We start from the raw sequence: 16,060 nt of genomic DNA, 5'->3' as shown, positions 1-16,060 counted from the left end.
GGGACCTACCTTTACATATGTTGGTGTCTAAATGATTAGTAGGTTCCAATTAATCCAGTAAACCACCTCGGCCAGCAGCCATTAAACAGGCTGCAATATCTGCAGCTTAATCCTTTGAAGCAACTGCACCCAATCAAAGTTAGGTCTCTAAAAGCTTGTTTTTGCCACCGACGGGCTCAGATTGTTATAATCGGATTCTACCTCACAGAACACAGGGCGTTGTGCAACTTTGGTGTTTTAAAGGAGTTAAGAAAACAAACCAACTTACTCATCGAGGCAGCAGTAGACCAGCAACTCCCAAGTTGTATCAGGTAAAAATGTTTTTGTCAATGGAGTCTGGTGTGTTTGCAGAGAGTGATATAACGGCTGTTTGTGGTTAAACCAAAAGGATCTTCCAGGTCCGTCTCTGTAGGGATCCTTTCCATAATGCTGTCAGACTCTTAGAATAACAATCTGAGCCTGTCAGTGGCAAAAACAATCACTTTTAGTGGACGTGCATTGTAGCCACTGTAGCCTGTTTAGCGGCTGCTGGCTAAAGCAATCTACTGGTCCTACTAGTCATTTAAACACCAGAATATGTAGAAAAGGGGTCCAGCTTTAAAATTACCTGAGTTCTCCTTTAAAATCTGCACATTTCTCCTTGTTTGGATGTGTGTGCATGAATGTGTGTTTTGTGTGTGTGTCTTTTAGTGCCCTAAATATAAGCTCGTCACGTCGTCCACAGCAAAGCCAGTGGACAGCTCAGCTGAGGCAGAGAAATGGTTTTAAGTGCTGCTGCTGTGCTCACACAGCACACTGGATAACACAAACACACTCTCACGCTTCCGACCAACACTGATATTCATGGAAGCTACTGACAACCGATATTTCATGCACATATTCAAAACCTTTAAAACCTAAAACTCTCAGTGCTTAATGTTTCCAGAGCAGAACTGAATTTTCTACGACAGTAATTGGACACATCACAGGATTAAAACTCTCCACCAGGATGAAAAACCATAGCAGGCGACATTACTCATCAAATGAGTGTTCAACAGCAAGTGACAGTGAGCCGAACTGATATACTGTACTGAAGTGGCCTGATCGATACTAGGAATTAGAGACTTTTCGATTTGATTAGTGTTTAAGTATGCCAGCGAACTAGCAAGTCATCTTCAAAGAAATGTTCATATTTGTTGTACAATATTAAAGATAAACATGTTGGAACAAGGTGAAATCACTAAAAAGACGTCTGACGGCTCAAGAAACACGAGCAGTTTGACAACTAACAATATATACAAGTAAATTATAGCACCTTTATTGAGTTTGAGACTAATAAGAAAACTTGACTGACAAAACAAATCCAAGTTATAGCTTTTGAGACTTCTGAACATGCTTAGTGAAGCTCTGGGAACACCAGAGTCACTTTCATCATCTGTGTCATCATGATAAAAATGACCAACAAAAATACAAAATTAAGAGCTGGGTTGTTATCAACAAGACATGTTATTTTGAAATGTTATTCTCCTAATGTTGGACACGGCCCTGCTTTGCCCTGCTCTGGCTGTATTTGTGGAAAGAAAAAAAACCAAACAAAAAAAACATGCTTGTCAATATGACAGATGTGTTCTCTGTGTTGTACCACCAGAGGGTAAAAACAGACGCTGTGAAGGACTCTGTTTCTTCAACATGCCCTTTAAAGTGCCATATTTTGACTGAGGTGACCCCCCCTCAAACACACACGCCCACACACACACACACAAACACCAGCAGCAGTAGTAGCAGGATCAGACTTATCCCCTCTGGTGAGACAACACTGCTAACACACTTCCTAAAGACTTGTTCACAGTGTGTGTGTAAAGCTGCAGCACACACACACACACACACACACACACACACAGGGCTGTGTAACTGTCAATCTGTGTTTACTGTGTGTAGACAGGTATCTCCGCCTGTTAATGTCTGTGTCCAGTCTCAAAGTGTTTGTGTGTGTGTGTGTGTGTGTGTGTGTGTGTTCCTGTCAGTCTTAGTACATCTGCGTGTGTGTGTGTGCGCGTGCATGTGTGTGAGTGTCAGTTTGCATGTGTCTATCTGCATCTCCCTCTGTCATTGTTTGTTTAATGTGTTTGTTTAATATGTGTGTGTGTGTGTGTGTGTGTGTGTGTGTGTGTGTGTGTGTGTGTGTGTGTGTGTGTGTGTGTGTGCTCACCCATGCTGTTGGTGGAGCTGCACCACATCAGCAGACAGCCGGTACACAGCAGGTTGAGAACCCCGAACAGCAGGATCCTCCACGACTGAAAACGACAACAAACAAACAAAATAACTGTTAAAGAACAATATCTGAAGGCTCAACCTGTGGGTCGGGACCCGACAGAGGTCATTCATTATGCATATGGCCTGATGGGAGATATCTACTTTTGTAACAAGAAATCAATTACTGATAGAAAATTGGAGACGTTTTTTTTAGATGACAGCAAATATATCAACGTCTGTGTGAATGTATATTCAGCCATTAATTTAAAAAAGTCAGATATGCCATTTACAATCTGTGTAAACATTAAATAATTTGCCAACCAGATAGTGTTGACATGTCTATTTTTTACAGTAATATAAAACCTGCTAAATACAGAAGAATCCTTCACGAAAAAACAGTTGCATGTTGTTCTGTATCTAACTAAGACAACGAAATATAAAAAGCTGATCTGAAAACTTCCCAGACCAATTTAAGAGACAAAATTACAATAAAGCAACCAATATAAAATAGCAACCAATTTCCAGATTTCCATTTCTAATCATAAACAGGAAATTCATTGTTACGGACCACTGTAATGTAGCTGTGTTGATTTAAAGAAAAAAGACCTGTAGCACAACAGAAGACAGCAATGTTTTCAGAAGAAATAAATTAAATGAATAATGATCAAAATTAAAGTAGCAGAGGTTGAAGTACACAGACTTTTAATCAGAATCAGAAATACTTTAATAATCCCCAGGGGGAAATTGCTTTTTGTTACACACAGCTCCAAAAGAATAAGAATAAACTTCAAACACAAAAGTAAAAAATATAAATATATTAGTCCCTAGAGCTGCAACAATGAATCGATCGGCAGAAAATTAATTATCAACTACAACTAAAAGTCTACTCATTCTCTAGTTCCAGCTCCAGAGTGGAGAAGTTCTCCTTTTTGTCCTTTTATATTACAGTTAACAGTAACCTGAATACCACTGGGACAGAACTAGACATTTGAAGACATCACAGTGGCTCTGAGAAATTATACGTTTATGGACTGTCGAAAAAGAAACTGCAGATTAAACCATGACGCAAATAATGATTAGATGCAGCTTTGGTCCCCAGTAATGGTAATTTGTTAGTCTCTTTTTCAAACTCTCTGCCACCAGCTTGTAGAGCTCCTGTACCTTTTCAAAAGTCAAATTCTTGCACTAATCAAGTATTTGCAGGGTGCATTTGCAAGGTTTGCAGCACCTAATGGTTGTGGTTAATTAAGTATAATCATGTTTCTTCATCTGAAGACTATTCAGTCAGATAGAGATTTATTATATTAAGACAATTTCAAGGACTTGAGAAAAAAAAAAAATCAAAGCACTTTCCAAACCTTAAAAAACACATTGAAATTGAAGCATTTTAAAGGTTTTCTAGCACCTGTATAAACTCTATGTAACACACAGTTTCTTTATATTTGTCCACCAGACCAAACGTGATAACCATGACAACGTCCAGAAGATATTACACCACTGATCTCATCGACTCAGTAGGACATCTTAAACTAGGTTTTGCTGGCTGTCAGTCTGTGTCCTGTAGCAGACTCTCTGGCAGGTCACCGTCTAATCTAAATCCAAACCTCCAAACGACTGGGAGCTGCTGGGATTTGGCTGCTGGATGGAGAACGAGTTCCTTGCCCTACGGTCGCACTGGTGCACCGGGGATTTGGAGGAATTCTCTGACTGAACAAGGCCTTGCCATGTGGCCTAACATGCTCACTACAGTCTGAATCACTCCATCACAGAAGCACCAGCTCCAGGGAAGGTCACTTTCAGTGGACGTGGGAGCAGAAAACAAGCTTAGTGCAGAGAAAGAGCAGAGCTGCTAATCGGTAAAATCTCCAGGTCTAAGAAAGTCTAATTATCTGATTTAGAGCTTACACAGAGAAATAAATACAATCAATGTAGCTCTAACAACAAATGAAATACTGAAGGTTTTCCTATCAAGGGACTTTACATGTTCTGGATAGATGCAAAATCAGCCCACATCATAAATTCATTTTGATAAAACATGACAATGCTTGTTTTCATTTATTTTAAGACATTTTTCAGGACCTGCGAAAACCAAAACCAAAACACTGCTCATTGAAATGACTAAATAGGGCAAAGAAGGGGTGGGCGACTCCACTGGTTCCAAACAAAAGTCTGATTGGATGGAAGCCAATGAGAAAATTAGCCTATTTCTAACTTGATTTATCATCTCAGTAAAATAATGAGGTGAAAATGTTCACCTTATGGCTTCAATACGGTAGCCCACAAACCAAGGGGTGGCGTCACGGTGGCTTCATCCAATTCTTATACACAGTTTGTGTTTGCATCTAGTTTAATTAATTGCAGAATTAACGCACCACCCAACGAGCATGAGAAGTGACCCAAAGTTAAGTTAGATGCATGCTGGGTCTGGCTTAAGTGCTCATGATGGATCATAAAGGTTTAGGTGTGATGCTATATTCTGCTATTGACTTAATATGATGTACAAGGCTGATTTATGTCTTTATGCATGCTGTGTGTGCCTTTTTACCTGTTTGTGTCAATTTTGTTTAATTGTGTGCATTTTGTGCTATTTCTCATTAAATCTACCTGAGGAGGGAGGCTGTATATTTACAAGTGAAAGTTTGTTGAATACATGGTTTATGTTACTGAAACTGCTTGGTTAAGGCTAGAAGATGATTGTGGTTATGATTAAAAGAAACCCACACTGACAGTAGGTAGGAGACAGGATGTGAAATGTGGTCTCCAAGGTCACCATACTTCCTCCTTTACTTCTGAGAGACAGCAGTCATCGCTCACACAACCAGCACAAGTCATTTGTAAAGAAAACGTCAACATACTGTAGGTTATTTTAGTGTTTGGACAAGTGGCTAATGCTGCCGAGTCTTGTTGTATAACAAAGACCAGCTACTTTTGCTCCTCTTACTCCATCTGCCTAGATGTAAATTCAGCAGAATTTTCAATGACGAAAAAAAACAAAAAACCTTGCGTCTAAACTCGCCCTCTGAGCAGAAAGAGAGAGTGTGTTTGTGCATGTCAGAGAGAAACAAGGAATGGAACAAGGGAACGAGTGTGTGTGTGTGTGTGTGTGTGTGTGTGTGTGTGTGTGTGTGTGTGTGTGTGTGTGTGTGTGTGTGTGTGTGTGTGTGTGTGTGTGTGCTCTGGCCTGTCACTTCGTGTTGGAGTCATATGCCGTGGTGGGGAGCACCGAGTGCTGTGAAATCTACAATTACTGTGGTGTGCTGTGTTATGACAGCACTGGGGCGTCTGGTGACAGCACTAGCCAGCGACAGGCATGGGAGACCCACAGAGTGTGTGTGTGTGTGTGTGTGTGTACGTGTGCATGCGTGTGTGTGCGCGCATGAATGCGTGCATGTGTCTATGTGTGCAAACACAGAGACAGCACTTGGCCCAAAACATTCCCCCCCACCCCCCCAACCCCCCTTCACGTACACATACACTCAGCGCCTGGAGGAGAGTGCGCCGTTGTTAAATCCTGACGCTCTGCTGCCCCCATCTGTCCCTCAGTGGCGTCGCCTAGCTGTCCGGCGGCATAGCGCCATGCCAGCATATTGAGGTTATATTTGACATTGGAGTGACAGAGCTGCAGCACCCGTACAGCGGCTCAGTCACCAGGTACTATATTGAATAAGGAGTCCTTGCTGACGCCAGGCCTGCTTGCATCATGGAGCGCCATGCCACGCTGCCGCATCATCGGGCAGAGCCGAGCAAATGTGTGTCATTGTGGTGAGCAGAGGCGTGACTCATATTTGCCTCTGAAGGAGCGAGGGACAGTGAGAAGGAGAAGTCAGTTTCATCCTAATGGGCTGGGAGTATGCACGGGGGGATTTGTGGGATTTTTGGACCGAGCTAAAACCTGCAGCGTGCCGCTATCGTAACCTGCCAGAGCTCACCTCACTTCCTGTGGCAATGACAACAAGGAAAAAAGTCCTTTATCTACTCAGAGCTCTGTGTCTCCAGGGTGGCCGTGTTCTCCTCTCAAAATAAACCTACTTACATAATGAATCTGCGGCGGCAGCGGCGGCCTGTTAACATGGACAGAGGAGTTTTCCGACTCGGTTGCTACAGCGGGAGCGAGATGATGCCTGGTCCTCCCGCTCTTCTGTCCTCCAGTCATGTCATTCCTCCTCTGACGGCCTGATGTTCCTGTTCTAGTTTCATCAGGACATTTTGTTACTGCAACAGTGGCTGAGCTTGTGCTGTACATCAGTGAAGAGAGTCCACTTTAACGCTCCGTGCTACTCAAAAATATGTGTTTCTGTCCATTCCTCTGATAAACATAATCGCCTCAGAAACATGCTTCCCCTATAAATTGACTTAATTTTCTATGTGAAAGTGCAATTTAATCTGAAAGTTTATTATAAAGAGTTTTTATTATTAGTAGGCAATTAGAAGAAGTTAAAGGGGAACACCACTGACATTTAAACATAAAAGAGTTTAGTTTTGCTCAGCCTGTGGAAACAGTTGTATATATCTTCTGTGACTCTGGAGGAGGTTTGTCAAATCAGGCAGGGTTTAGTCCCGCATAACCCGACCTAAAGACACACAAAGTGTCTGGAGAAAGGTCTGGCTCAACCCAATATCATTCTGGTAGAGGGGTAAAAACATCCTGACTTGTTTGAATTTCTCTAAACCAGACCCACTGCCCTGCAGGGTTTAGAAGTTTCCCTGCTCCAACACAAATCACCAACTTGTCATCCAGCTCTGGAGAAGCCTGATGATGACCAATTCATTTGAATGAAGTGTTTTGGAGCAGGGAGATATCTAAACCCTGCAGGGCAGTGGGCCTCTCAAAAGGGAAAACGCTGCATAAAACAGTAAAAGATGTACAGTTTGTCGACTGTGCTACAACTTTGATAAAAAAGACAAACAGAGGTTGATCACCAGCGCCCAAGTGAAGCCTGCAGGAGCTCGATTATTAACCCGATATCACAGTAGCTTGTGTGAAGTGAACGGGCAACTTGAACGCACCCTGGAAAGGCCCACACTTCGTCTCACAAGACTCTCATGCCCAATGTTGGTCCATTTTCTGACACCATCATCAGTCAGAGGTGATTTGGCTCATCTTAAACTCTGGCAGCTCAACAAGTTCTGTTTATCTTTCTTATCAGTAAAAGTTACTGTTGTTTCACGTAGCGGCAGGGACTCTGCAGATAGAGGAGACTAAGCAGATGCATTATGGGAGGTGTACCATCTAGTGTTTTTTGGAGGAAAAAGTGAGGATCTCTCCGACTCTGCTTCAATCTAAAGTCTGTTTCTCAGATGTTTATGGAAAATCAACACTGAATCACTTCAACAGTCTTTTTAGAGCCCTGCAGAGTTTTGAGTGGAAGTGAATTTACGAGCTTTTACCCACATATTTACCCAGCATCATTCGATATGGTACACAGTGTTATCAGAAGCACAGGAGCACATTATGACCCTGCACATGTGTGAATTCTTCAGAAAAGATTCAAGTCCCTGGTCAACCCAGAGGATGAGGAGGGCTCTGTTTCATTTTAATGGTTTCATTATGTTATGGCCTAATTTATACCCTGGATTTAAACAATGTAATCGTAAAATACTTTCATTAGTTTGCTTTAGATGTTTTAAGGGTTCAGTGTGTAGGTCACATAGAGTATGTCCCAGATGACCACACTTGAAGGCTTGCAGTCATAGAGCGGGGCAAGATGTGACAAATCATGCAAATATGGAAACAGTTCACACACAGTTTCTCATTTCCTCAAATAATCGATGACTCGTTTGATCTATAAAATGTCTTCCAGAGCTTGAGGTGACGTCTCCAAGTGTCATGTTTAACTCAAAATATTCAATTTACAGCGATAAAAACACGTTTTAGGAGATGAAACTATTTTTGTGGAATTTCTGCTTGAGAAGTAAATCAAACAATTATTCCATTTTCAAAATAGTTGAATAATCGACTAATAATTCCAGCTCTTACTGTTGCTCATGTCAAACCTGACAGAAGCAGGTGTATGGAGCAGGGAGAAAATACTTTCACACATTCACACACCTGACCAGTCACTGCACTGCGTGGGCGTGCTCGTCAGTTCAATAAGCAGTTTAAGGCTTACCGACTCCTTTAGTGTCTCATAATGGTTTAAATGCTGTTTGAGAGGGTTTTTAATCTATGAGAAAAAAGCTGACTACACTTCATTTTTTTGGCGCAAAAATATCCACATTCAAAGATAACAGATTTCAGCATAAAATATCATCTGTCAGTGACTTGGGGGTCAAAATATGCTGCTGTGTCAGCCTGTAAAAACTCCTGTATCAGTCAAATTGTACCTGGAATCAGATGTTGACAAGACTCAGTTTTATTTCACAACACGACAGGTAACAGGAGACGTGAGATGCGGGCGACGAGGTGCTGAGGAAGCACATCTCAACTTTCGCCAGTATGAACTATGTTTGGCCCCTAAACCGTGTACGACACCGTGTAATCCTATCTAAGGCTCTATGGGGAAGCAAGACCCCCTGCTAGTGTTTGGTCAAAGTGGATTACAGCACAATAACACACACACACACACACACACACACACACACACACACACACACACACACACACACACACACACACACACACACACACACACACACACACACACACACACACACACACACACACACACACACACACACACACACACACACACACAGAGTTTGATATCCTTTCATGTTCATTATCATGTCTCCGCTGTTTTTCCCTCTAATGTTTTTACATCCCAGTGTTGAAGTGTTTTTAGGTTTGACTCTACATCTGTCCATGTTTTGTCGGGGCACACAGTGGACTCCTACTTTTTTTTTTTTTTTTTAATCAAACAATCAGTCAAAGCATTTGAAGTAAGCATGTTTTTTTTTGAGTGGGAAATTAGGACAAACTCTGTAGTTGGTCCCTGTTTTCCGAACAGTGAGATTCGTGTTGTTGCTGAGGTGAATAATTAATCTGTGTTTATCGGGCAGATCACAGCCTGCTGTAACAGAAGTACGCTTTAAAACATAATAAAATAATAAAGTACTGTTGTAAAAGTGTCTGAGATGTCGGCCAACTATCTACCAAAAGCAGCACAAGCGTCCAACATGCTCAAAAGGGCAAAAAGGGCGATTTTGTGGATGATTTGGGGGGAGACGGAGGGCAGCAGACAGGCAAACAAGGCATGAGTGGCTCTAAAGTGCAGAATTAATCTGTGTGGCACTCTTCATGTCTCGATGGCCAGACATAAAATGTGAGGTCGGAAGCATAATCTTTGTTTTTCTGCTCAAGTACTAAGAACCTTAAATTGTTCAGGTTTTAAAACTAGCTTTAAAATATGCTGTGAAAGCCTGAAATGTTATAGTTTGTTTGACCAAGAAAGAGAAAGAGATTACAATTCTCATAAAGAGTGTCTTGGTCGAAGGAAACCTGGAAACCACACAAGACTTAGGAACTCACCCTCAGAATCGAGCTTTGCTGCCCCCCCCAATGAAGAATAAAAACAATACAAACTTTACTGAAATAAGCTTTGGAACTAAACTGAACTGAAAAATACAAACTAAAATAACTATGATTTGTGCAGGAAAAACAAATGTAGTGCTTTACTGGTTTAATCATTAAATGAGTCCATGTTGAACAGGCCGTCTACCTTTCACCCAAATTGCTATCATATAACAAATAAGATTGCTATTTTCACTTTCTGTTTGAATATCTAATTTCAGAATGAAATGAGGAAACCTTGCACTAAAACAAACAATCAGCCAAAAGTGGTTCAAGAACTTTCTATGCAGGTTTTGTTAAATTTCACCTCATTATAGCCAACATGAATTCAAGATGACCACAGCTGATATTTGATACTCAAATAAGTATACAACTGGGTGTAGGATTGCTTTTAAGGGTCATTTTGTCTTCTCAAGCTCCAAATCAAAATTTAAACCAGCAATAAAAGAAATTAAACAAACACAGATGACATCCCCTTGAACCAGTGCAGAAAAATCTTTAACCAGCCACAGCACATTAAATACAGAATACACAGAAATTTAGACTACAGGTGGATGATCAGGCTGCCAGACAGAGTGGACCAGTGTTCAGATGGCTGATAATTTTTACTCTGAGGGTTTCATCCCTGCTGCTTTCACTGGAACATGGTGACCTCCTGGGAAAACAGGATTACTGGAGGTGTTTGGGTTCGACTCTGTGTATGAGACACAGAATCTAACCAGCTTAGCGGGATTATAAAGTGAGGACTCTCAGGACGCTAACTACTGAGGGAAAAAATCAAGACGAGGTTTGGATGATAAGCCCCGGGTGGATTTAGGTGGTTGAGGATAAAAAACATGAAGTCAAAAAAATACCACAGATGACACAGATAGACCATCTGATTGTTGGGGAGGTGGGGTGGTGTCAAATGTAGTTTTTACACACACACACACATGCACACACACACACACACACACACACACGCACTTACCCGTCTGTCTGAGGAGACCAGTCTGAATTCTTGCACCAGTTTTCCGAAGATGGATCTGTGTGTCTTCCTGAATGGATGAATGGTTCCCTGCAAATTCAAATACATGAATGATAATAAATAAAACTAGCTTTAAGGGGAGAATAAATTATGACACTTCATTTGATGAAAGAGAGCATGTGGAGCAAAATACAATGGAGGCTAAAACTGTTCTGTATAGTTGTTAGGATTAAATTTAGATTAATTTCAGTAGAAACAGGTTCATCAGGTCTGTGATAGTGAGGCAAAGCATGACCTACACTGCCACCAAGTGGTGTGTTAGTGTGTATAACATCGACTTCAGCTACACTGGATCCCACACAGAAACTTTTCCTCATAACTGTGACTCAAAGAGGAATTTTAGGCTGAGGAAGGCAACAGGAAAAAAACCCACAAACAACAATCCAACATATCTGCACAGTCTGTTTAGATAAGAACTGATTTTCTTCTCTTAAGTCAAAGGTTAAGACAGTTCTTTAACATTCTTGAAGTTTTATACACACCAGCCCAAACAGTCTTTAAAGACATGAAAACAGACTGAAGCCCTATCCGCACAGGACTATTACTACCAGGGGGCTACAAGTGTGCTTTAGAAATTTGCCCCTCACATCAGGCCCATTCACACACTATGAGCAAAGTCTGTGGCCTAAATCTCCATTTTACTCCAATTTAGCCCCACATATGAAGTCAAGGCTCTGCCTCACACAGCTTCATGTTGTGTAGTGAGATCAGCCTGGACTGGGAGGACGAAGAAAAACAACCACAAATCACAGACATGCCTGCTTGCATGTAATATATATAATAGTTTTGAATAGCAGGCCTCGTCATGACAACATCGAGGCTGGAATTTTTATTTCTAACTATACACATGGCAGGAATGAGATCACAGACAACTACAGACAACCTCAGACGACCTCGTCCACAGGTAACACTGGTCCCCTCTAAACAGGGCTATAGAAATGTCGGGGTCATTTAACAACAATGACACCACTGGCTGTACCTTATCCTGCTAAAGAAATCAAGTGATTTCATTGCTTCCTCTGTTATATATGACAGACCATAGAATGCCGTAATTGACCAATCAGAATCAAGTATTCAATGAAGCCCTGTAATAACCTGTTGTAACAGCCAATCAGTTTAAGCCCCATCTGAGTTTTCTCCCTCCAGACTAACAAATTAAAAAAACTAAAGAGACGCAACAGTTTTAACAACAATGAGGACGAGGACACACTAAATCAATGTCACGCTCAACATGAGGGGCGTTGCACTGTACAAAAAAGCATGTAATCGCATGTGTGCGAGTGATGGATTCAGGTCTATTTAACACAAGTTCAGTAGAGATGGATTTTCCCTTCATGGTTCATGTATGAGGAAAACAAAAAAGGTACATTCTCATCTTAATGAGGATCATTGTTAAGAAGTTTCAGTGAAAATTTATTAACATGTTTGTTCATTGACTACATTTTAATGCACAAAATATTCCCGTTGTTTCTCCTCCACTCTTGGTTGTGTTTGACTGTGGTCAATCCACTAATATGTTGATTTTATCACGTCAAAATGTGGAAAAAGTGGAATGACAGCTTGTGCCTCCCGCATTCATTCCTTTAACAGCCTTCTTGAAAAGATCGCTATTACGATTCTTGCACATATCCAAACACCTCTTGATGCCAAAGTCTTAAAAATGTTTAGCAGTCGGTGTGTTTCTGCTTTTGATCAGAAATGTGGGCTTTTCTTTTGGGCAGCATCTCTACCTGCAGGCCTGCAGACTGTTGGCTGGTTGATTTGGTTCCAGCACACAGAGCTGCATGTGCATGTACGCACAGTCACTGATTGCCATCTTTACCACTGCACGTGAAGTGGTTACCAAACTTTACAGACGACCATGTTGAAGAGGAGACACCTACAATAGCACTGCATGTAAAGTATTCATACTAATGTTGTGATTAAATGAGATATTTTGATGTGTAAACGTTTGTTGTCCCACAGTCCTGTGGTGTGCTCAAATCAGGAGCCACTTAAACAGTCAATTAAACTTAAGCCTGCAATAGAACAAGTAAGGAACATCTTCCCTTAATATCAGTTTTGTGCCTCAACAACAGTTATGATGGAGCCACTGAACGTTCCTTTCAGAGTCTTTGTAAAGAGTAAAGAAAACTCCAGCCCCATGAGACAAACTCCTGTCTTCAGACAAACAACTTCTCTCTGCTCAAACCACAACTGCAGCAAAGCTGAATGGGCTCGGAGTTGATCTGGTATGAATTGGTGCGTGCGGTGAGGAGATAAAACCCATCCAACTGATAAAACCACCTTCAAAACCAACGCAGACATACTCACCAAGACATAGGTGTCGTGCTCATGCTTCTTCCTGTGCAGGTGGACGTCTGTGGAAGAACACAGGTACCACCATCAACATGTGATAACAACAAAACACAACTTGAGGGCAAGTATGACATGATACTGAACTCATTAGACTGACTGTGGGTGATTTCATGCGTCTGTGATTTGGCGCAAATAATGGCTGTTTGTGATTTCTTTTTTCCTATTTCTGTACTTTTGTCTAAACTTTTTATCAGTAACAAAAACACTGCACTCACAAGTTAATAACTAAAGTTTGCAGAGCATCAACTGTACTGTAACCCATTTTCGAATACATTTTAACCCCTAAATTCTTGGATGCAATGGGACAATAAAACTTCAATTTCAATCAGAGTGTCATGCAGCTATTTATAGAGGAGGCGCCCCACCTCACCTAAAATAAAAACACTTCCACCAATATCAAAAGGAATTATTTATTATTGTTAATTATTACATTTTTGTTAATATAATAGATTCAGGTTAAGTAAACTTCAGGTAAAACCAGCAGAGGAGCTTCATCACAGCAGAGGACGCGCATTTACTGAGTGAGACAATTGTTTAAACCGTCATGATAATGAGAAGAGACAACAGGATCTCAGCAGCACATTTAGCATGTCTGCTGGTCAGTGTCCTGGGGGAAAAGCATCAGTGTATTGAGCTGTCAGTGTAATGCACAGGAGTACTGCAGTGATAAACCTGCAATTAGCTTTGGTCCCTTCTCAGTAAATATATTTATTAATACAGTTTGTACCTCTGCGGAATACATAACATATTTATTTTACTGTTAACGTCCTGTCCTGTTTTCATTATGCACACACACTACATAACTGGACAACCACAGTTTTCTATTCTCTTTCACATAGATTACAGTGTATTCCTGTATTCTAACTCTCTTATGTCTTTTGATGTTTATTATCTTTCATCTGTCATACATATCGTGTAGCCATTGGCTGAGAATTAAGATTTCCATTGCCAATGTTGCACTGCCTGCTCTATGTGCCTTTTAATTGCCCCCCCCTGAATTGAATGACTACTTCACTGCAATAGTTACGTGCATGACAAAGAACTTTAAATTTCACATTTTTCATTACTATTGATGAAATTTTTTTGATTTATCAGGTATTTCAGCCTGACTGTTTTATCCACTGATTGTTTAATGACAATTGACTATGAAGACAATTTCTATCAGTGCTGTGATATAAAACAACATGTTCCACTATTAGTTAAGGAGTTTACCCAGATCACCCACTCCTATCAATAATAGACAATATACCAATTTAGCAGGAAGATTTTCACCTTCGCCGGATGGATTAACTGACTACAAACACCCTCATTGCTAATTAACCTCTGTACATAAATGCTGAACCTAAATTCCCCCCATAAATTATCGGGTGTCACCTCCAGATTAATGGTTTCTGTTCATTCAGAAGTTAAACGGTCAACTGCTAGCTAAACTGGCGACACACAGACATTAACGTCAACAAACACCAAACACGGACCCAAACCGACCCGCTAAAGATAACTTTAATGTCCTCTCTGTGGTTACAGGCAGCTCACAGCGAAATAAAGTGGAAAACCTCCCGTCCAAACTCAGAAACGGCTGTTAGCTTAGTTGACAGAGCCGCCCGTTTGACTACGTGTTGTTAGCTGCTAGCCTGTTAGCATAACAAACCTGAATCACCGATGTTAATGACGTCCACCGACACCATGTCAGGTTTGTCCAGCGGGCCCACTTTCCTCTCCGTCACCCCGGACGGCACCACGTCCGGCTTCGGCCCGAACTTTCGGGGGTAAAATTCCCCGACATTGTGGTAAGACAGACCCGAAGACGTGGACATCATTCCGTCCATCGCCAATTTGGACTTCCTGTACCCATGAGCCTCTGCCATTTGGCTGCGCTGCGCATGCGTCAGTCCACAGATCTGTATATCAACAATGAGTGAAACCACAGAGGAGCGAGTCTAGTGCCATGCTGTACAGATCGCGTTCTTTTTTGAATTTATTTGTTTATTTATTTTTCAGAGTCAAAGTCCTGTCTATCGAAGATCTTATCCGCCAAGAAAATAAAGATAACATTTACGTGTAGGAATGACAAAAATAATATTGGTAAGATCGCAAATGTCACAATTGTGATATTTTACATCGATTTTGAGCATTTTAAAATTTGATCAACAAAACAGGAAAACATGTAATCCAACATAAGATAGAAAAAAGATGAACAATAAAAGACAAAATACAACAAAAACAGAGGTTAGAAAAGCGTCTAGCATAGTTATATAGTTATAGTTTATATAGTTGGACTAGTTGTAGTAGTAGTAGTAGTTGTAGTATTGAGAAGGTCAGACTTGAGCCATCATTAATCAGAGATCCATAGTAAGAAAAAGGATTTAAAGACAAACAGAACAGAGAGGTACAGAGGGGTATGAGGTGGAGGCCTTTATGAACCATACAGCACTAATGATGTAGTAATGATAAAAAGAAGAATCTCAGATGAAATGTTAAATAATTTTTAGCTGTCAGTGGGGTTTCAGAAGATCAAAAATCATTCATGTATTAATGTGGGTTTTCTCAGGGTGCTCTCACAGTCCAAAGACATGCAGCTTTGGTTAATTGGTGACTCTATATAGCCCGTAGGTGTGAGGTGAGTGTGAATGGTTGTCTGTCTATATGTGTCAGTCCTGTGATTGGCTAGAGACCAGTCCAGGGTGTACCCCGCCTCTCGCCCAATGTCAGCTGGGATTGGCTCCAGCCCCCCACAGACCCTTCAGGATAAGCGGTGTAGATAATGGATGGATGGATTCATGTGTTCATGCAAAGAACAAGAGAAAGAGGAGGAAGCGTGACAGACAGATTCAAGTGTGGAAATGTGTGTATTATGTCTGGGGGCCCACAGAGCTACGTGTGTATATGTGCGTGTGGTGTCAAACACGTTGATGTAATTTTGTGTTTGTTCATGC

At 41.1% G+C, this 16,060-nt stretch overlaps 1 protein-coding gene across 1 annotated transcript in view; it reads right to left on the bottom strand.

The window, feature by feature from the left end:
• The window catches only part of slc30a6 (solute carrier family 30 member 6), a 67,647-nt gene extending 52,694 nt beyond the window's left edge, over nt 1-14,953 (bottom strand). The window contains exons 1-4 of the mRNA XM_070841562.1: nt 14,776-14,953; nt 13,083-13,129; nt 10,713-10,799; nt 2,189-2,273 (exon numbers count right to left, since the gene is read on the bottom strand). Coding sequence (XP_070697663.1) covers nt 2,189-2,273; nt 10,713-10,799; nt 13,083-13,129; nt 14,776-14,953 — 397 coding nt within the window. The remainder of the gene's footprint in view (nt 1-2,188; nt 2,274-10,712; nt 10,800-13,082; nt 13,130-14,775) is intronic.
• Between the last annotated feature and the right edge of the window lie 1,107 nt (nt 14,954-16,060).

This window comes from Pempheris klunzingeri, chromosome 12 (genome assembly GCF_042242105.1).
Source record: "Pempheris klunzingeri isolate RE-2024b chromosome 12, fPemKlu1.hap1, whole genome shotgun sequence".
NCBI classification, from domain to species: domain Eukaryota; kingdom Metazoa; phylum Chordata; class Actinopteri; order Acropomatiformes; family Pempheridae; genus Pempheris; species Pempheris klunzingeri.
The sequence above is the reverse complement of the archived record's forward strand: the minus strand, read 5'-3'. Positions and strand labels throughout refer to the sequence as shown.